At 51.8% G+C, this 21,099-nt stretch overlaps 1 protein-coding gene across 2 annotated transcripts in view; it reads left to right on the forward strand.

Annotated features, from left to right (window-relative positions):
- Positions 1–20,218, forward strand: part of GRIK3 (glutamate ionotropic receptor kainate type subunit 3) — a 218,089-nt gene extending 197,871 nt beyond the window's left edge. Inside the window, exons 12-16 of one of the 2 annotated variants that reach the window (XM_006212677.4) lie at positions 2,818–2,936; positions 5,385–5,602; positions 16,019–16,241; positions 16,757–17,007; positions 19,650–20,218. In XM_006212677.4, coding sequence (XP_006212739.2) covers positions 2,818–2,936; positions 5,385–5,602; positions 16,019–16,241; positions 16,757–17,007; positions 19,650–19,844 — 1,006 coding nt within the window. In that variant the 3' untranslated portion in view covers positions 19,845–20,218. Of the gene's footprint in view, positions 1–2,817; positions 2,937–5,384; positions 5,603–16,018; positions 16,242–16,756; positions 17,239–19,649 lie in introns of those variants that run through there. The other variant, XM_072975812.1, reaches the window with a different exon arrangement.
- Positions 20,219–21,099: the final 881 nt, after the last annotated feature.

Raw genomic sequence — 21,099 nt, forward strand, 5'->3', positions numbered from 1 at the left:
TCCAAGGTGCTTCAGCAGAGTGGACCGCAGTGGAGAACAGGACCAGCCTCGGTAACATCAAAAGAGAAGTGGTTCAAAACACCTATTAAATAGTTACAGAGAATAAAGGGGATCAAGAAGAACTGATGTAGAAAGAAGCTGATGACTTATTAAGTGAAAAAGTTCTAGGGGGGAGGGTATAACTCCGTGGGAGAGTGTATGCTTAGCATGCACGAGGTCCTGGGTTCAATCCCCAGTACCGCCATATAAATAAATACCTAATTACCCCTCTCCCCCAAAATCATAAATTTAGAAAAAATTTAAAATGGTTAGGATGATAATCAAGAAAAAAAAATTTTTTTTAAGTTCTAGGACAGTATTATGGTCTGATAAGATCTTTTTGTGTTAAACGATTATCACATATATCATGTATTGGGGATGTGTGTGAGCGTACATTAAAAAAGCAGGGCTCATAAGATCTCATCTGAAATCATCTTTACTTTGTCTCTCATCCACCTTCCGGTGTGTTCAGAGGTGAATCTTTGCCCCAGTGAAAGCTCTCTCGGGACCTGTCACTTTTTGGCTCATTTCCAGAGCACGGAAACCCTAGGTCTCTCTCTCAAGCATAAGCACACTGTTTCAGTTCAGAAGTTAGAAGGCTGAGTCCAGTATAGTCCTCAACATTTCTACCCTCATTCACAGAGCAGACTCCTCCCCTAGGCCCTTCGTCAGCACCTCCTTGTCAGCCCACCTCCCCCGCTAGCCCTGGTCCTCCAGCAGCCCCTGCCCTGTGGCCTCTCCCTGTTGTCCCATTGCCCATTGTCCCTTCTCGGATAAGAGTCAAGGTGGATCTGGGCCGAATCTCTCTCTATATGGGCCCATCTGGTCCAGGGAAACGCCCTTAGCCCTCGCCGTGTCTGGGCCCGCGGGCCAGTGCCATGCAGCAGGGACCCACTCTCCTGCCTCCACCTGGGAAACACACATCAGCCTCACCCCAGCCCTCCAAAATCCCAGGCAGCGGTCCACCCCATCACTCATAACAGAGCTGCCCCCCGAGCTCCCCCTGCCACCCTGTGGAAGCCTCTCCCAGGACTTCGCAGGTAGGGGGACCAAGGGGGCCACTGAATGCACAGCTCTCCAAAGGCTTCTTCTAAAACCCTTCTCACAAGAGCCTCTCAAGTCTACTCTCTTCATCCTCTGTCTCTTCCTTGTGGATTTTTTGAGCTTTTAACCAGTTCGTGGTCATTCCCTTTGAAAATCCCCATTTTGGCTTGAAGTCTCACTTTGGAATTTCCCATCCATAGGATCTTCCCACTTTGTGAAAACAAAATTCTCCTCACGTGAGCACTGGTTGTCAATGTACCATTTACTAAAGCCTTTAGAAGGAGGATGGAAAGTCACAACATCCCACTTAAAGAGCGTCACTTTTTTTTTCCAGTATTTACTTATTTATTTTTAAATTTGATTAATTATATCTTTTTTAAATTCTTATTTTTTATTGAAGTGTAGTCAGTTTATAATGTTAGTTTCAGGTGTACAGGAAAGCAGTTCAGTTATACATATACGTACATATCTATATATTTTTTCAGATTCTTCTCTATTACAGAAAGAGTGTCACAGTTTACAAAACAAAATTCCATCGGATATGTCTCTCCTTCTGGGTCTCCCATCTCAACAAAGGACCTCACACCAGCCACTCACACCAGCCATACCAGCCTGGTGGGGACTTTCTCTGGGGTCTTGCTATCTCTCCAGGGTCCCTTAGCTTCCTCCAGCTTACATCTCCTCAACTGGAATTTACACAGTAAACAAAGATCCCTCCAGCTATCAGGACTTCTCTTCCTTAGAACGCAGCAGTGGGGGGCTTGAAAAAACACCTTTTTTTCTGTCATACATGTATTTGTATATTCAGAGAAAAATCTGAAAAAAAAAATGTATGGCACATTGTTCTTCCCAGAGAGTGGGATCAGGGAATACTTCCACTCTCTCACTGTATTCTATACTGTTTGAATATTTTATGAAGAGTGTATTTTTCTTTTTTTCCATATCAAGGTTTTTTTAAGTGTGCAAGTAATTCAAAAGCCTGTTCTCATTTTTTACAATTCATGTAGTATATACAAAGCAACAAGCTTCCATGAAATTTTGTCTGCCATTCTAACACCCCTCCCCAGAGGTAAACACTGATTTTTTTTTAGATACGGATCCTTCCAGACTCTTTATAATGCATTTATATACAAATGTACGTAAGTAGGTGTATAATTATGTCTTCGGGAATCTATTTATATAACCTGACCAAATTGTTGTTATTTTATCACTTTCTTTTTTAAACCAAGCAATATGTGTCGAAGATCTTTCCCTCTTGGTACATCAAGAAGTAGTTCTAACAGCTTCATGGCGTTTCAGAGTACGATCGTGGCATCGCTTATTTAATCATTCCTCTGCTGAAGGACATTTAGGTTGTTCCCAGTTTTTCGCTATTACAAACAATGCTTTGATAAACACCCTTGCGCACTTCTCTTTATGCTCCTGTAGGAGTGTTTTTTCCCTTGGATGGATAATGAGTTGCAGAATTGCTAGGTTGAAGGGCATGTGCACTTTTAATTTTAAGAGATACTGCTGAGTTACTTTTATCACCAGAAAAGGGCACTACCATAAAGAACAATAAGCAAAATGGCCCTGGTTTCCCATCCCCTGCCTCCCCAGCAGAACAATGAGGAAATTGATGCTGAAGTGGTTGGTACATCAGTGTTTGCTAAACCGCCAGCTTACGTGGCGTGGACACCCCATCCCTCCTGTCTCCCTCTGACCTAGCCTCACTGCCCTCCCTTCCTGCTGCAGGTTCAGCCCTTACGAGTGGTACGATGCTCACCCCTGCAACCCCGGCTCCGAGGTGGTAGAAAATAACTTCACTCTGCTGAACAGCTTCTGGTTTGGAATGGGGTCCTTGATGCAGCAAGGTATGTGGGCCCTCCCCAGACAGCCTCCTCTCCCAAGTCAGCAGAGCCAGCCCACCCTCCAGGGCAGCCTCAGACCTTCTGAGTCCTCAGAAGGTTGTAGACACCCTGATGCTCAGGTGTGTGTCCTTTCTCAGGTCCCTGCACTCCACTCCTACTGCAGCTGGACCAGCGCAGGATCTGAGGCTGAAGTATATAAGCCCCCCACCCACCCATCCATGGCATTCAGGGCTCATCCCCAGCCCCTCCTGCTCCAGCTGCAGTGGATCTACAACATCCCACTGGTGGGGGCCCACCCCACCAATGGCCTCACCGCACAGAATCTGCTGAGCAAAGTTGGGCTGAGGATGGCGAGAGTCTGGAGGCAAGGAGGCTGGGTGGGAGGCCATGGCAAGAATGAGATAATGAGATCTGAGCCGGGGTAGTGGCCATGAGGGTGGAGGACAGAGATGGACTAAGAGAACTTCAGGATGGAGCAGGGACGGACTCTGTGACCGCCTGGCTAGGGGAAGCCTGGGAGTAGTCAGGGTCACGTCTGAGGTGGGGACGTTAGCCTGAGTGCATCAGAGCTGGTGTACACAGAAGGATACCATTTTCTTCCATCTTCTCGAGGGAGGGTGCACGGCTGCCCCTGCCCCCTGGCTAGTGGCCCATCTTTTGGAGAGATCTACGGCTGCTCAAATATCTCAGAAAGCACAGCACCGGCAAGGAGAGTGGTGCCGAGACACCAAGGGCTGGGGACGAGCACAGGGGGACAGGACCCCAGCCAGGAAAGACCCCCAGGAGAACGCCTCTCCCAGCCCTGCTGGCCAGGAGCCAAGCGCTCATTGCCTCTGCCGCCGAGTCACGTGTCAGAGCCTCTTATCACGGGGAATGGGGGATCCAAAGTCTCTGCCTGTGTTAGGGTCCCGCTGAGGGACAGTGGGCAACCAGGGGGCCAGGGAGGGAAGGGGATCCAAGGGCAAAGAATTTCCCTGCCCTCACTCACCGGGTGTATCCTTAAGGCCCAGCACCAACCCGGGGCCTCCTCGGTAGGTATCTACCAGCAAATGCTGAAGGAATGAATGATATTTTCTCAGTGTGTCCTGAGTGCCCCACCACATGCCAAATTCTGTGCTGGGCAATTGAATGAAGGACCCTGGACCTGAGCGACCTCCCAGCCATGATAGAGGCCAGGGCAGGGGCCCATCAGAGCCCGGCAGAGCTCACCAAGCAAACAACCGAAATAAGTCGTTCTCCCTTCAGAAACAGCTTCAGCCCTGGCTCAGAGCAACCTGGGGGAGGGCCAGGCAGATGAGCCTGGGCGTGGCTGATGGGGGCGTGGCCTCCCATCAGGGAAGTGACAGGCAGCTTGGAAGTGCCTCTTTCTGTCCCCACCATTAATGAGTGTCCTGAAGCCTCACCTTGCTTCTTTGTCCATCATCTTTGTTCGGTGACAATTGGGAAAGACCTGGAAGCCCCTCAATGCAGTAATAGCTCCTCTTCCCCCTCCTGCTGCTATTCAAAGCACTGGCCCCTGATGTCTTCCCCGCGAGGTTTTGATTAGGAGGGAGAAAAATAGTTAGGTATTTGAAAAACTCTCCCTTGAGTGATTTCTTTGAGGAGAAAAAAAATCATCCGTATCAAAGCAGACACTTTTCAGACTGCAGGTCCAAATATTCTGGAAAGTTCAGGAGTCACTTGCGATTTAAATCTCTTGAAAGCCACCTAGTTAATTACTTCAGTTAGAAGGTTTCATCTCATTTGTGCTCCATACCCAAGGTCGGGGAGGAAGAGTGATCTGTTTTGGCAAAGAACTTCAGAAAAATGTTGATTTTTCTCCTCCTGCAAAGCCTCGCACAGCAATCTTATATTTGTATACCACTTGTATTTCCCACACAATTTCTCCTCAAATGATAGCACTGCAGCAGCGTCGTGGTGTTTGCGTGAGGCTGGGACAGAGGAATGATGATTCTCCATGCTTTGCAGAGTCCCAGAGAGGGAAAGTGACTGGCACAAGGCCACACAAAGAGCTGAGAGCAGGATTCACTGAAGAATGCAAGGGTTCCAGCCTCTGGATGTTCGGACCCTGGGACCACACAGGTGGTCCACAGATAGGCATCAGAGGGTCTGGCAAGCCTGTGAAATGTGCATGTGTGTGCTGTTCTAGAGCAGTAGTTCTTCAGTTTTAGCCTGCATCAGGATCACCTGGAGGGCTTATCAAACCCAGATTGCTGGGCCCCACCCCTGAAGTTACTGATTCAGTAGGTCCTGGGGTGGGGCCTGAGAAGACGCATTTCTAACAGGTTCCCAGGTGATGCTGATGGTCCAGGAACTACACTTTAAAAACCACGGGTGTAGGGAAAAGGTCTCAGCTGTTCCTAGATTGTCAGTGGAGTCTGTGACCCAGAGGACCCGAGCAGCCCTGGTCTGGACACTGTCAGGGACCACCTGTCTTCTCCCTCCTCCCAGGATCTGAACTGATGCCCAAAGCCCTGTCCACACGCATCATTGGTGGCATCTGGTGGTTCTTCACGCTGATCATCATCTCCTCCTACACGGCCAACCTGGCTGCCTTTCTGACCGTGGAGCGCATGGAATCGCCCATCGACTCTGCCGATGACCTGGCCAAACAAACCAAAATTGAGTATGGGGCCGTCAAGGATGGGGCCACCATGACCTTCTTCAAGGTGAGACCCTCCCCCTCCCTTCACTGTCCTTCCCTCACCACACAGAGCCAATGAGCCAGAAGTCCCCAGGGCTCAGTCCCTCCCTGTTTGGAACCAGTTGACTTTGGGGTACTGTGGTGACGTGGTCATTTGGGTTGGTCCCAGCACAGATCCTAGAAGTTTCCGTACCTGAGAGCAAGCTGGAAGATGCTGTGTTTCCTTAAATCATCAGAAGAGGACAGGTGGAGAGAGGAGGCTGGAGAAGGGGGAAGGAGAGGTGTAGCCAGACTCACAAATAGGCCCTGTGGTCAGTGAGGTCCCTGCCCTGGGCTTGGCCTCAGTGGCCTCCATCTCCAACAGGCCAGCCTGGGCTTGTGGTGAGCTCTCCACCACTGAGAGGGCGGCAGGGGCGCATCCTCCAAGGAAGGGAGGAGGCTTAAAACTTGAACAGGCTTTTACAAACATTCCTCAGCACAGTGCACTCTTGGAATGCTGATGTCCAGATAAAGCCCCTGTCACCTGCTCAGATTACTCCTCTCAGGGGGATCTGGCCATGACTTTGCTGCACTTCTTGTTCTGTAAAACATTGGCTCAGAATCTTAATGTTTTTTTCTCCTAGAGTAGCTGAGGGTTTAGGAAACGGGCTGAGCCTGACCACCAGGAGCTGTAAATGTTCTTCCAGAAATTAAAGTGATAACAACAATAGCCACCGTCACCAAGAGCTCACAGTGGGCCAGGCACTGCACTCCATGCTTGGCCTCATTTAATCTTCATGACAAACCCTGGGAAGTAGGCGCTGCAATTACTTCTGCTTTGCACAGGTGGAAATTAAGGCTCAGAGCCGTTAAGCGGGCTGTCTGAGGACTCACAGCTGAAGGAGCTGGAGGCCGAACCAGGTCTGCCTTCCTCCAAAGCCCATGTTCTAGGCCACGGTTCTCAGACTTAAGTGTGCGTCCAGATCACCTGGAAGGCTTGGAAAACTCCAGGTTGGCGGCCCCACCCCTGAGGTTACTGATCCAGTAGGTCCTGGGGTGGGGCCTGAGTATGTGCGTCTCTAATCAGTTCCCAGGCGATGCTGATGCTGCTGGTCCAGGGACCACACTTTGAGGACCACTCCTCTTGATGAGGTCTCAGAAAAGGGCAGGACTTGGGAACCCTGTGGCTGTGGGTTTATTCATTCATGTATTTGTTTAGTAGTCAATTGCTCTCAATCAATCCAGAAACCTGGGGTGTCTTCCTTTCCTCTGGGCCCTGGATCCCCATCCCCCAGCCCTTGCTGCCTTCCAGCTTAAGCCTGTGAGTGATGGGTTGAGCCTCCAATGGGAACCTGAGTGAGGAGAGGAGGAAGGGGTGGGATGGGAAAGCCTTCCATCTCCGGGGCTTGGAGCCCCAGCAGCTCTCCCCAACCCTGGCCTCCCCTGTGCCCCTTCTTGAGGGTAGAAGCAGCTGCCTCGTGAAGAGGAAAGACAGTGGAAAAGGGCTCCCCACTTGGATGCTGAGAAGCAGGAAATGCAGCCTTCCTACGAGGTCACCACCATGTATTGAGAGTTGGGGGAAGATACAGCATTGTCGTAGACATGCAAGGGCCTCCCTGGGACCCCGTGTATGTGTTCCTGGGTGTTAGCAAGTGTGTATGTGAATGCTGCACATGCGTGTGTAGCAGTATATGATGTGTCAATGCATGTTCGTGTATGGATGTATGCACACATGTGCCCGTGCACAAGAGTAGGCCTGTCTGGATGCTTGTGTGTCTTTATGCTTGGGCATATATATATGTGTGTATGTACTGGCAAGCATAAGTGCGCATGCATCTCTGTGATCTGGGCACGTGGATATGTGCCTATGATTGTATACAAGTATTGCCAGGGTGTCTACAGGTATCTGTGTGTGGAGAGTGCACTCCTGTCTATCTGCTTAAATGTCGCCATGGGCTTGCCTAGATAAGTGTGAGTGGGGGGATAGGCCTGTGTGTGTGTGTGTGTGTGTGTGCGGGTGTGTGCACGCGCACAAGCGCCTGCTCCTGCCTATCCCCAGGCTGCAACCCAGCCCTTTGACTGTGCCAGAGCATCCCTCATGCATTACACATGAGCCCGTCTCTAAGCAGGGCTCCCGATCAAAGGGAAGCGGCATAAATAAGCCCAGTGCAGGCTCATTGCCGCTGATTGGATGCCCTTGCCTCCCTCCATGCTAAGATGCTCAGATTGGCTTCCAAGAGCCCAGGCCCTGCTCCCCACCGAGCTGCTGTCCTCAGCATCAAGCAGCGCCTCCCGCAGCCTGCTCCACCCTCAGCCACCTTCCCTGCAAATGGTGCAGTGAGGCGGGCAGGGGAGGGACAGACGCTGCTGCCCAGCAGGGATGCTGGGGCTAAGGGGCCCAGTCTCACAAGGACCTTCAGCCAGAAACAGCAACGCCGCATCCCCCTGCAGAACCAGCCCCTCTTCCTTGCTCTCCTGATCGCCAATGAATTCCTCTTGCTGTCTGGCCACCTTTTCTCCTGATTTAATTCAAATGAAATGCTTCTTGCCCAGGCTCCCTCCCGGCAGCAGCAGGACTGTTATGTGGGCAGAGGGGAACCTGTGTGTGGATACATCAACCCCACTTCAGATGATGAGCTAGAAACGTGACCCTCCCAGAAGGTCCCTGGACAAACTCACTTCCTCCCTGCCCCACCACCCCCCAGCCCTTCAGAGTCAGCCCTCGCTCCCCAAACACCCCCCTGCCCCTGCACCAGGCCAGGTGGTAGCCTCCTTATGGTCACTTTCAAGTTAGAGCTGGAAGGAAATCTGAGTTTCACCTAGAGAAACAGGCCCAGAGGGGCTGGGTGATTTGCCCGTGATCAAACAGTAGAGCCAAGATGCAAGGCCACATACTCTGTCTGCACACACAATGCCCTCTCCCACAGCCTCTCCAGAGTCTTATTCTGGAGGTTGGTCCCCTCCCCTGCCTGTGAGTGTATACAGCAGGGCTGGCACTAGGGTTGAACAGGAATCAGCTCCAGAAGCAGCCATGAGATGTCCAGGAGACACTGGCAGAGTCGACAATAATAGTAGCGTTTACCGAGCACTTACTGTGTGCCAGGCAGTGTTCCCGGCGCTTTATCTGTGTTCAAACCCATCATCCTCCTAACACCTAGAAGGTGGAGGCTGTTATTATCCCCTCCATTTAACACAGGGTGAAAGCAAGGCTCAGAAAGTAACCTGAGTTAATACTTCTTGCCTGACATCACACAGCTAGTGAAATGCAGGGCTGGGATTTGAACCCAAGTCGTCTGGCTCTAATGCCTGTGCTCTTTGTCCCTCTGTCCACATCGTTTCTCCAAGGAGCCTGCCGCCATCCAGGAGTTCCTTGGGGCAGAGTGAAGCCACAGTCTGTTGAGCCACATCCCCAGCCTAGAACAGTTGTAGCGCATCGTAGTTGCTCAAATGATACACGTTGAGTGGATGCAGTTGTTGAATTAACAGATGGAATTAAAAGACAGCAGGAGCTGAGCAGAGCAAGTGCAGGAGACCATGTTGAGGACAGGAGCCCAGCAGGCAGCATCCCTGAATGTCCGGAGCATGGGGCAGATGAAGTTCATTTCTGCAGTTACTGCATTTCCTGGTTAAGCTGCGAACCATCTTAAAAAGGAAAGTAGCATTGGCGGGAGAGAGCCCACTCCTGCCCAAAGATGACAACAGGAAGTGGGATGCTGGTCTCTGAGGGGCTCCAGATCCCTTGCCCAGCCTCCCCCTACCCCCCACAGCCCGGGAGACGCGTGGCTAGAGGCAGCCCATCATTCCAAAGGAAATTTCATTTGAAGAGTTGTCAGGGAGCAGGAAACATCACAAACAGTGTCTCCTATGTTGTCCTCCCTCCGTCTTGGAAGATAAAAATTAATTAGGAGATGAAAAAGGAGGTCTTTGAAAGCACTGTTTGGCTGTAAAAACATGTAGGCAAAATGTAAAGGAGGACGTTGGGAAAGCGTGTTCTTGGTGGGGAGGGCTGGGCAGCTTTGAAGGGAAAGGATGTCAGAGACAGCTTCTCCAAGGATTTAGCCCTCTTTGGTGTTGCGATGGGAGAGGCGCATCACACGTGGGAGGGACTGTGTGTTAGTGACAGCCGCTTAGGAAAGAGGTAGGCGCTGAGGGCCAAGAATTCTAGGCTCCCAGAGTCCCTGGCAGCTTCAGGCCCTCCCCCTTGCACAGCTTTGCCCCATCCTAGCAACTGAGCCTGGAAGATCCTGGAGAGGCCATCCAGTCCACCTCAGAAGACTTCCCTGAGCTAGAAGGCTCAGGAGGGTGCTCCCCGCCCTCAGCTTCCAGTTTCTCCTATCCTGTCTGCTGGCCTCTCTGATAGAGCCTTAGCCCTGCCTCCAAGCAGAAGCAGGATGGGAGCATGGAAATGCAGGGACCGGGCAGAATTCAGCGCAGTACAGCCTAGTACAGTCAAGTTCCATCAGTCAGACAGACCAGGACTTGAGTCGTGGGTGTTGTCTGCGCTAGGTGACCTTGGGCAAGTCAGTGCACTTCTCTGAGCCTCAGTTTGCTCCCCTGTGTGCCATGGGTGCTGATGCCCACCACACGGCAATTAGCGAGGAGATGCAGTGGGTTACTGTGTATGTGGTTAGGCCAGTGCCAGACACACCAAGCACTTAAGGCAAAGGCTTTCTGCTCTGGATGTCCATCCAGGTGGCTGACACACAGGATGGGCAAGCCAGCTGGCCCCTTTTGTTCTTTTGCCCCATAGTCCCCTCCTAAGGCAAAGGATTTCCCTGGAGCCCCATGGAGAAGCCCCAACCTAGAGAATCTCCCTCCTTCCAGGCCCCTCCAGATTTGGCCTGGGGGCTTTGGGGAGGACACTGGTGCCTCTGTCACAGGATGGCCGTCTACCTCTGCATAAACTAAGCACCTCAGGAGGAGCTCAGAGGTCCTCAGAATAGAAGATACCCAGAGCGGGCAGGCAGAGGAGCAGTAACAGGTGCAGGGGAGGCCCAGGAATGATGGGAAGTTACTGAAAACTCTGCAGTTACTGACAACCTCTCTGCGCTTTAGTTTTCTCACCTATTAAATGCATATAATAATAGTACCCCCACATAGAGATGATTATTATGATTAAATGGGATAATTCATACAAACAGCTTAGAACCACACCTGACACCGAGTACACGTACAATAAATGTTAACAATTTTTATTGTTTATTCTTGACGATACACAGCCCTGTTCAGCCCACAGATACGATTTTAGGGGCCATACATTTCTTACATATTTTTAATTAGTTACCAGCATTTTAAAATTGGGAGGTCTTTCCATTTTAAAAATTCGTATTTCCAGCTTCTTGAAAATGTGAAAGATGGAGCATCACTGAGCCGGCTCTCCCTCAGGGAGATTGTCAGGAGCCAGTAGGCAACAGCCTTCTCCCATTACCAGAACCCCACGCAGCGGTCTTTACGTATTTACAGCACACTGCCTGGCCCCTGTCAGCACTGGAGTCTTCTATCACTATTATGTCATTTAGTTTCTGTAGAGAATCTGCACTCTAGAAATTAGTATCCCTAATTCCTAGATGAGAAAACTGAGCCTTAAAGAGAATTAAGGAGGCTTAAAGAGATAGCATGACGCCAGCCACTTATCAAGCACTTCCTGGGAACCTGGCTCAGTGCTAAGCTAACCCCCACTTTACAGATATGGAAAGTGAGGTTCAGAGATGTGACATCACTTGCCTGTGGTCACAGAAGGAGCTGGCATTTGAACCCAGGTTGGTGTGACACCAGAGTCCATGCAGCGGAGCTAATCCTTCCCCACACCTCCATCCCCAGTGTGCGGCCCTCACCTCCTGACTGCCCCCTGCAGGGGCGAGCCTGCAGCCCCCACACAGGCAGGCCTCAGGGGCGCATGCAGACAGCAGAGGCCGCTGCTGGACCGGAGGATCAGCAAGTCTGTCCTGGCCAGGTGTGCTGCACCCATGGGCAGAGGCAGGGGACTCAGGAAGGCTCCTGGCCCCCATGAAAATAACCCAAGAGACATGATTAACTGTCCGTGGCTCTGGTAAGGCCAAAGACTCACACTCAGGGATAAGAAAGCCAATTAATCTGGGAAAAGATCTCCTTTCCAATGTGGAAAATCCCCAAGGTCTCGCATGGACTCACACTGCTGCCGCATCCCCGCACACATTCCCTGGGATTCAGCTCCCTTTGGAATTGATATGTATTTTTATATATATATACCTATATACATTTTCTTGTACAGAAATGTTAAATTCTCAAGATTAAATATCTTCAGCTGGGGAAGATCAATTTACTTCTTTGAGGAGGCTGGAATTGAAAGTCGTGAGCCTGAAACTTACTTTCTTGCCAATTTGACTGATAAAAAAAGCCTCTCTGTCCTGGCATGTCGCCCTGTATTGGCTGCTCCAAACGATTCCATTAATTGATTTAGGTGACTGGCCCTAAAGCAGTGCTTATGAAGGTCCCCACTGGAGCTGGGACAGGCAGGATGACATTGGAGCCGTAGGTATGTAGGACTCTGTTCCCTCAGGCGGTGACTATAGCTCAGGCTGGTGACAGGAACTCAGGCCTCTGATGACTAGGCCTAGGAAGATGGGAGAAGGGACTGAGGTTCCAGGAGGGGGCCCTGGCTATATCCCTCCTTTCCTCAGAGGTGCCAGAGGGAGGCTTTTCAGGGATGTGCCCAGAATTACAGAATCACCCAAGGACAGAAGGACAGAAGCTTAAGGGGAATCAGAAACCATGAGTGGGCATGGTCGAGAATGAGGATCTCAAGATATGAGACAAACAGGGGGTGGCCTTTCCAGAAAATCAGATTTCAGAATCATCTGCCTAAAGGTGGAGGAGGTAGTGAATTAGTTGACACTAAACCTGGGAGAGCAGAACCCCTTGAACTCAGCATCACAGCCAGCTGCCGCCTTATTGTGTCTTCTCCTCTTAACTGGCCCAAGCTCTCTGGTGTCCTTTCCCATCTTCCTCATTTCATTCCTTTACCTGCTGCAGGCTTTCCTGTGTCTCTCCTCAAAACCCATCAGCCTCAACACCAGCCCTTCCCCACACCAGCCTCCAATGGAAATTTCTATCTTCATTTCTGATAGAGTGTTACTGGGAAGAACATATGTTTTAATGTCAGGCAGGCCTATGTATAGGAGGAATAGGGTGTTGAGGAGAGGATGCAGGGAGGAGTTTGCAGAAAGAGGAGATGTTCTCATCCTCTTCTGAGACAGAAGGAGTGGGGCAGGGCTCCCTCAGTGGTTCATTGGCTGGTTGTGTGGGAGAATGAGTGGGTAAAAATGGGTGAGGTGGAAGGGTGGATGGATGGTTGGTGATAGATAGGTGGATAAGAGGATGGATGGATGGATAAATAGGTTAAAAGGCTAGGTTATAGTTAGATAGTTAATTGAATGAATTAGTATGTAGATAGTGTGTGAGTGACTGGGTGAGAACATGAACATGATGAGAGAGGATGGATATATGGATGGATGGATGGATGGATGCATGGATGGATGGACAGATGGATGGATGGGTTGGTGGATGTGGTAGATGGGTGAGTGGGTGGATGGGTTGGTGGATGGGTGGGTAGATGGATGGATGGGTAGATGGGTGGGTGGATGGACTGGTTGGCAGATGGGTGGATGGATGCATTAGGAGATGTACGGGGAGCCCTGATGAGAGGCATCAATCCCTAGTTCCTACCTCTAGTAGAAGAAGGAGAATTTGGAAAGCAGGAGAGACTGGGATGGAAAAGGAGCTGAGGTACTGAAATCACTGATGGGAGAATAGTATTTAGTTACAATAACCAAGAGCACAGAGTGTCTGAGGCAATTTGTCCCTGGCAAGCAGGGATGATTGGACTTGGATAATCTGATTAGAGGAATACTGGAACTGATTATCTGAAAAAGCAACTATACTGGGAAAAGAAGTAGCTTGGTGGGTACATGTAAGAGAGTGTATCAGGTATCTCCTGCTGCATAACAAATTACCTAAAACTTTGTATCTTAAAACAATATTATGATCTCACAGTCTGGGTCAGGAATCAGAGCAGCTTAGCTGGGTCCTCTGTGCAGGTCTCTCAAAGGATGTCATCAAAGTGTCGGCTAGCACTGTAGTCACAAGTCTCCATTTCCAAGCTTGCTCACATGGTTGTTGGTAGCATTCAGTTCCCCCAGGCTGTTGGATAGAGGGCTTCTGTCTCCACTGACCACTGGCTGGAGGCTGCCCTCTGTTCCTTGGCATGTGGGCCTCTCCATGGGGCAGCTCACAGCAGGGCAGCCAGCTTCCATCAAGCAGGGAGCGAGAAGAGTCAGAGAGAATGCAAGCAAGACAGGAATCATAGTCTCTTGTAACCTAATCTCAGACGTGACATCCTATCACTCCTGGAGGAGTTAAAAGCAAGTCACTGGGCCCAGTCCACACTCACAGGGAAGGGGTCACAACAGGGCATGAATCCCAGGGATGGAGATCATTGGGGCCGGTTAGAAGCTTCTGGCCAACAGAGAATCTGGGTGGGAAAAGTAGCAGAGTGAGAAAAGACCAGAAGGAGAAAAGCAGCCAGAGTGGGGAGAGTCTGGATATCAGAAATTATTTAGAAAATAAGAAATGTCTGGAGAGTCAGCAGAGCTGGAAATCAGGAATGTGTTTAAGGGCAAGAGTAGCTAAGTGCGGGGGGAGCATCTGGGGCCTCGGAGATGCTGAGGTGGAAGAGAAGCTGGGAGGATGGAACAGCCAGAGAGCACAGAAGGTTTGGAGGCCGGAGTTGCTGAGGTAAGACAGTAACTGTGGAGGTGGAGTAGCTGGAGAGCAGGAGTAGCTGAAAATAGGACAGGCTGAGGACCTGTAGGAGCTGGGGGCAGCCAGCTCCCCGCTCTGATGGAACCCGCAGAGGGCTCTGAGCATCTGAGCCCTTCCAGGCTGCCCTTCCGGCTTCTGGGCCAATAAATCTGCAGGGGAATCTGTTTATCTGTGAAGGTGTCCTTGGGCCTTGTGCCCAAAGAAGGCATCACTAGTAATCAAGGGATTCTGGGCTCAGATGGAATCCCAAGTAGGGTGCTGCCTGCTGCTTTGGGGCTCCCTCCTCTCCCAGCCATGCTTGGGTCTCCAGGAGCCAGTTTGGAAGGGAACAGTCCTTAGCATCAGGAAGCACCCGGAGAGTAGCAGGTCCACTTTCCTCCCAGGCCCATCCCCCCACAACTCCTGGCAGACACAGCTTCTCCCTGCTCCCCCAGCCCCGCGTCAGCCTGTTTGAGCACACCCGTGCCATCACGCACACCGGAGCTGGGCCGGGTGCCAGTCAGACAGGCTGACATCACAGACAGGCACAGCCAGACTTGGAAGCAGCTGGGGACCATGGGGCCTGCAGAGCCACCTGCTCCCCTGGGACCCACGGAGGCAGGGCTGATCCCTGCCGGGAGCAAGCAGCTGGCAGGCACTAAGTTCCCAAGAAATCTCACGAATGCCCTGCACCTTGGCTGGCCTGGTGTCCTCAGACCCTCAGACGGCCAGAGATATTCAACCCTGCCCCCTCTCCCAGCCCCAGGCCCTATCTGAGTCTCCCCAGCCAGGCGAGGCAAACACAGTAGCCCACCCACCAGGCCTGATCGTAGGAATGCCAGTTCCATTTATGTAGCAGCATCCAGCCCAGGATGCTCTGGAGACAAGGGAGTGAGGGGCCTGTGGACCACCTGCTCTGACTGCCCCCACTTTTCTCCCTGCTCTGCAATTCTCACCCTGCTTCTCTTCCACTGTATTAAAGGAGAAGAGACAAGAAGTCTTGCCTCAGACAAATCTTCCCCTGGACCGTGGTACACAAGAGGGGCCTGCTTTGGTTGAAGTGGGAGCAAGTGGCCCAAACCCACAGAGCTCTGCCCTCATCAGCACCCACCCCTCCCTCCCCACCCTCACAGCGGTTTCTGAGGCTGTGGTGCTGAGCAGTTAGGAGCATGGACTCCGGGGCTTGGATTTGAAGCCTGGTTTGGCCGCTTTGTGTCTGAGTAACCTTAGGCCAATTGAGGCACAGCTAAACTCAATTTCCTCATCTGTAAAATTGGACTGGTGAGAGTCCCTGCCCCTCTGATGGCGAGGAGGCATCAGTGAGTTCATGCAGGGCAGCACTTAGAACAGGGCCTGCACAGGTAATTGTTGAATAAACCTTAGAGAAAGAAAATTGACTTTTTAAAAAGCAGCCTAAAACCCACTTATGTCTTGGCAGAGAGCCAAGGGTTTCCAGGTGGGTGGACCCTGGTCTGACTCCACGCTTTATCACTCAGTTTGCTGTGTGTTTGGGGACCTCTCCTCCCAGGACCTCAGTTTCCACATCTGAGCAGTGGGTGACACTCCCTCGCTCTGAGGACTGTGCACAGAGTTCTGGGCCCCAAGCCCTGCTCAGTGCTTGGTCCCCATGTGTTCAGTAACGGTGTGTGTATATCATCTCCCCACCCCCACCGCCACCGCCCAGAAATCCAAAATCTCCACCTTTGAGAAGATGTGGGCCTTCATGAGCAGCAAGCCCTCGGCGCTGGTGAAGAATAACGAGGAGGGCATCCAGCGGACGCTGACGGCGGACTACGCGCTGCTCATGGAGTCCACCACCATCGAGTACGTCACCCAGAGGAACTGCAACCTCACGCAGATCGGGGGCCTCATCGACTCCAAGGGCTACGGCATCGGCACGCCCATGGGTGAGCGAGGGGCTGCGGTGGGGGAGGGGGGCGAGGCCCCGTCCATCCGCTCACGCGCACACTTGGCCTCCGGCTCCCCCTTCGCGTGTTGCCCCAGGAGCCTTGAAAGGCGGAAAGGCGGAAGGCGGCACAGCCTCAGCCCAGAGACGAGGGATACAGCCACAAGCCTCGAGGGGTCAGCCCTGGCCTGAGCAGGAGACTGGGGCAAACACAGGGTGGGGGGTCGGTTCATCGGTCATTCCACCTCTCCCTTATCTCTTCCCTGTGGATGCAGCCCAGACACACAGGGCCTGCCAGAGGCGGGTGGAGACAGGGGTCCATGGGCAAGGCTCTCTACCCCACATCTAGACCCTTCCTCCCACCTAGACACCATAGATAGATTGAAAGAGGGACCTCTTGGTCATAGGATCCCCGTTTGTGTAAGCTTGGTGGCTGGTGCCTGCCAGGGTATTGACAGGGGCAAACAAGATGGACCGGAAGTTGCTGACAGCCAGGGCCCCCTCTCTCCGACTCAGGCTCCCCGTACCGGGACAAGATCACCATCGCCATCCTGCAGCTGCAGGAGGAAGACAAGCTGCACATCATGAAGGAGAAATGGTGGCGGGGCAGCGGGTGTCCCGAGGAGGAAAACAAAGAGGCCAGCGCCCTGGGTATCCAGAAGATCGGGGGCATCTTCATCGTCCTGGCTGCTGGGCTGGTCCTGTCTGTGCTGGTGGCTGTGGGCGAGTTTGTATACAAGCTCCGCAAAACAGCAGAGCGGGAGCAGGTGAGCCCCCCAGAACTGGGGCCTGCACGGGGAAGGGAAGGACACAGGACAGGGTCCGGGCTGGTTTCACATCTCCACTGTGCAAGGCACAAGCAGGTGTCTGACCCCATCCTCACCGTAGCCCACTCTGCATCCAATCCAGGAGGCCCCACCGGCCCCACCTCCGCACCCACTCGGAGCTCTCTTTCCCATCACTGCACCCACTGGGAGCTCACTTTCCCATCACCATGATTCCAGGCCACACCCATTACCTCCAGCTGGACCACCCACCAGCCTCCACTCCAGCCTTCCTGCCTCCACTCTTCCTCTAAACCAGCTGCTCTCCACACAGCAGCCAGTGCCCTGTTTAAAACTTAATTTAAACCATGTCCTTCCCCTGCATAAAACCCTCCAGGGTAATTGTGGAAGCTTCGTGATGCTTACATAGGGGTTCATTATACTGTTCTCTCCACTTCTGCATATATTTGGAAATTTCCATAATCAAAAGTTTAAAAAAGAAAAAGAGTTAAGCAGGATGGCCCAAGCTAGCTAGGTTCAACCCGTCTGATTAATTCAAGTGTGGCTGGGCAGTGGTTCTGGGTCCCAGGAGCACATTAGAATCACAGCGAAAGAGCGTTTTAAGTGCTAATACCCTGGCCTCACTCTCAGAGACTGGGTTTTAATTGGTCTGTGGCGGAGCCTGGAATTGGCTTCTTAAGAAACCGAATGGGGTGATTTAAATGTGCACCTTGAGTTGAGGGCCACTGGACTGGGCGGAAGCACCTTTCACAGAGAAATTCAAAGGGATACAGGGCAAGTGTGGAAGGAGATTGCAGTTAGATCATCTGTGTAAGATGCAGTTATACATCCATCCAAAATGAAGTGGCGTCCGTTATAGTCAGAAAGTCTGAGTCAGCAAAGAGGAAAGGGCAAAGGTAATTCTTGGTGTTGGAGTTGGCATTTGTGTGAAGAGAGGGACCCGTTCCAGTATTGCTGGGGGGAACCAAGAGGGTATGTTTCTGGAAGGCAGCTTTTGCAGTATGTTCAGAGTCCTTACAAATGACCGCATGTTTTGATCAGTCAATTTCTACTTTTAGAAATGCCTGCAGTGGAAATGGCCAAAGATATGTACAGTTTTATTTACAAAGATGTGTGTTAAAATGTTCATTGTAACATGAAAAAAATGTAGAAAAACCAAAATGTCCAGTAATAGGTAATGGTGTAAGAAATTATGCTACCTCCAGAAAGAACAACCAAATTCTTTAGGTTGTTCTAGAATTACTATTACAATTGGAATGAGCTCCAAATTCTACCAAAAGTCTATGGGATCTGATCGTTGCCCACCTCTCTAACTTCCTCATTCCCACCCTCCCCTCTTTTACTCTGCTTCATACACACTGGCCAGATTTTTAGTCCTTAACCCACCAAGCACATTTCTGCCTCTGGACCTTTGCACATGCTTTCCATCCACCTGCAATGCTCTTCCCTCAGAACTCCATATTCTTAATGTCTTCTGGTCATTCCGGTTTCAGCTCGGGTCATCTTCCCCACCTGTGCCCCTCCCAACCCCACTCTATCTCATTTCACTGTTTTTTTCTCTTAATAAGAGTTATCCCTCTCTCAAATTATTTATTTGTTCGTATGTTTATTATCTGTTTCTGTCCCATCCTTAGACCAGGGGTTCCTTGAGGGCTGGGGCCTTATCTGTCTTTTTCACTGCTGTGTGTCTAATATCTAGAACACTAGGTGTCTGGTGCATGATGGGTCTCAGTGAATAGTCTCAGAATGCAGAAAGGAAGGTGAGATGGGATGATATTCTGCATTTAGTAGGGAAGCAAGGGAAAGCTTGGAGAGGTCACCCAGCTGGTAAGAGGCAGAGCCAGAACTCAAAGCCAGGTCCCTATGCCCCTGCACCGCCCAACCTGCATAGGAACTGTCTGAATGCTGATGCCCGGGCCTCCCTGGGCAAGGTGAGATGGTGACAGCCCCGCTGCCTTCTAGACAAGCCACAGGACAACCTCTGGCAGTTGGCTTCGTGGAGCCACTGCCATCAGATACCTGTGGGCATCACTGCACTTGAGCTGTTCCTTTGGAAACCCACAGGGACCCAGGGCTGAAGAGGCCACTGCCACCCAGAGCCCTATAGGGACCTGCCTCCCAGTGGAAAAATATGAACTGGACTTTCCAAAAGTGGGAGCACAGTGACCCCTTCCCTCAGCTGGAAGCCCTTCCAGCGACATTATCCATAGATTCATCAAGTGTTTCTCAAGCCCTGACTCTGAGCCAGGCTTAGAGCTGGGGGCTGGGCTGGCCCGGATGACACTGGCTGGTTCCTGCCCTCAGAATCTAGTGGAGAAAAATCAGGCAGGTAAACTCCTTGAACTTTAATGTGCATGCCAGTCAGAGGCACAGTTTGCTTATCGGGAAAATGGGGCTAAGATGACACCACCTTAGTCTCCAACCAAGAACCTGATGCTTTGTAGGCTGCTCCCCAAATTGACCACCCGGCAGGGGGCGGATGGTGGGTGGGGTAAAGGTGGGAGAGAGGCCGGGTGGCCTTGGTACAGACCCTGGGAGGAAGAGGAGGAGTTGGCTGGAGTTGCTGGGCGAGGCCTCACCCGTGTGCCCCTTCTCCCCTCCTGACTCCCCCAACCCCCACCCAGCGTTCCTTCTGCAGCACCGTGGCTGACGAGATCCGCTTCTCCCTCACCTGCCAGCGTCGGGTCAAGCACAAGCCGCAGCCTCCCATGATGGTCAAGACCGACGCCGTCATCAACATGCACACGTTCAATGATCGCCGGCTTCCGGGCAAGGACAGCATGACCTGCAGCACATCCCTGGCCCCTGTGTTCCCCTAGGCACAGGTTGGGTGGGGACCACAGGCCTTGGGGCAGGACGGAGGAAAGCAAAGGAGACTGGAAGGAACGTCCTCAGTCCCTTGTGCTGGGCTTGGGGACCAGAGCTGCTGCCTGCCAACTGGGCCAGGAGACCCTGCCCTTAACCCACCAGGAAACCAGCAGGCCCCCAGGCCAGCTGCTTGGGCTTCACCCTCCTCTTGTTCCTTCTATGGGTTTCTAAAGCTGCCAGCCAAGACAGCCAAGGCCAAAGGAAGCACATGCCTCTCTCAGGCCAAACTCACCTGCCCCTCAACTCTCTTCTACAGTCAGAAGTTTCTACCATGGCCCTGCAGAGGCCAAAGGAAATGGGAAACAACTCTTATATTGCCACTCCTTCCCCTGAGCCCAGGCCTTCCGGAACTTGACTATGAGACCAGAGTACCTTGGGTACCTTCAGATGTTATAGTTTGGCTGCCAATGGGAGCCAAAGATGGGAGATGGCCACCCCACATGCCTGGGCAGAAGGAAGACTTCATCCCGTAGGGGCTGCTCACATGGTCCTGATCTCCTGGACTTGACACCATCCATGGAAGCCCCTGTTTTGGCAAAGTCGAAGACAGAGAGCCCCACAGGAGAAAAGAGGAGTTTGGAGTCCAGGAGAGAGGAGAATGCAGAGACTGTCATTTTGAATCCTTCTGGACAATGTCCCAGTGTGCCCTACTCTTCCAGGAGGTTCTAGGAGTAGAGGAGTGGTCAGAGCAAATTTTTCTCCACCTTCTGGCCAGAGGAGAGAGGACCCCTGAATCTCTCATAAAGGATGCCCAGAGACCCAGCCAATATTTGAAGCCCAGAGGAACAGTGAATTCCATGGAAGCCCTCGAGCCATCGAGCCATTGGATTTTACTTTGCTGGTTACCATGCTGTTTTCTAAACCCTGGTGGCATTAGGGAGCATGAGCTCTGTGCCAGCTGCTCTTCAGCAGCTCCCCGTTCCTGGCCAGTTCACCTTGACCTTCTTCTGTCATCATGGAAGGAGAGAAGTAGCCTAGATTGAAGTGAACGTCATCACCCCTCCTCCAAAGAAGATGGTGTCCTACTGCACAGGCCAGCTTTGGGTGAGGTAGGGAAAGCCAGAGGGGCCCTAAAGAACTCCTGGCCTCCTGGACTTGCCACACCCAAAGATGCTCCCCAGAAAGAGAAAGTGTTCAGGATAGCCTCCTCATAAAGGACCCAAGGGTAGGGAGGGAGAAACTGCCTCCTGGAGAATTAACCAAAGA

Source organism: Vicugna pacos, chromosome 13 (assembly GCF_048564905.1).
Source record: "Vicugna pacos chromosome 13, VicPac4, whole genome shotgun sequence".
NCBI classification, from domain to species: domain Eukaryota; kingdom Metazoa; phylum Chordata; class Mammalia; order Artiodactyla; family Camelidae; genus Vicugna; species Vicugna pacos.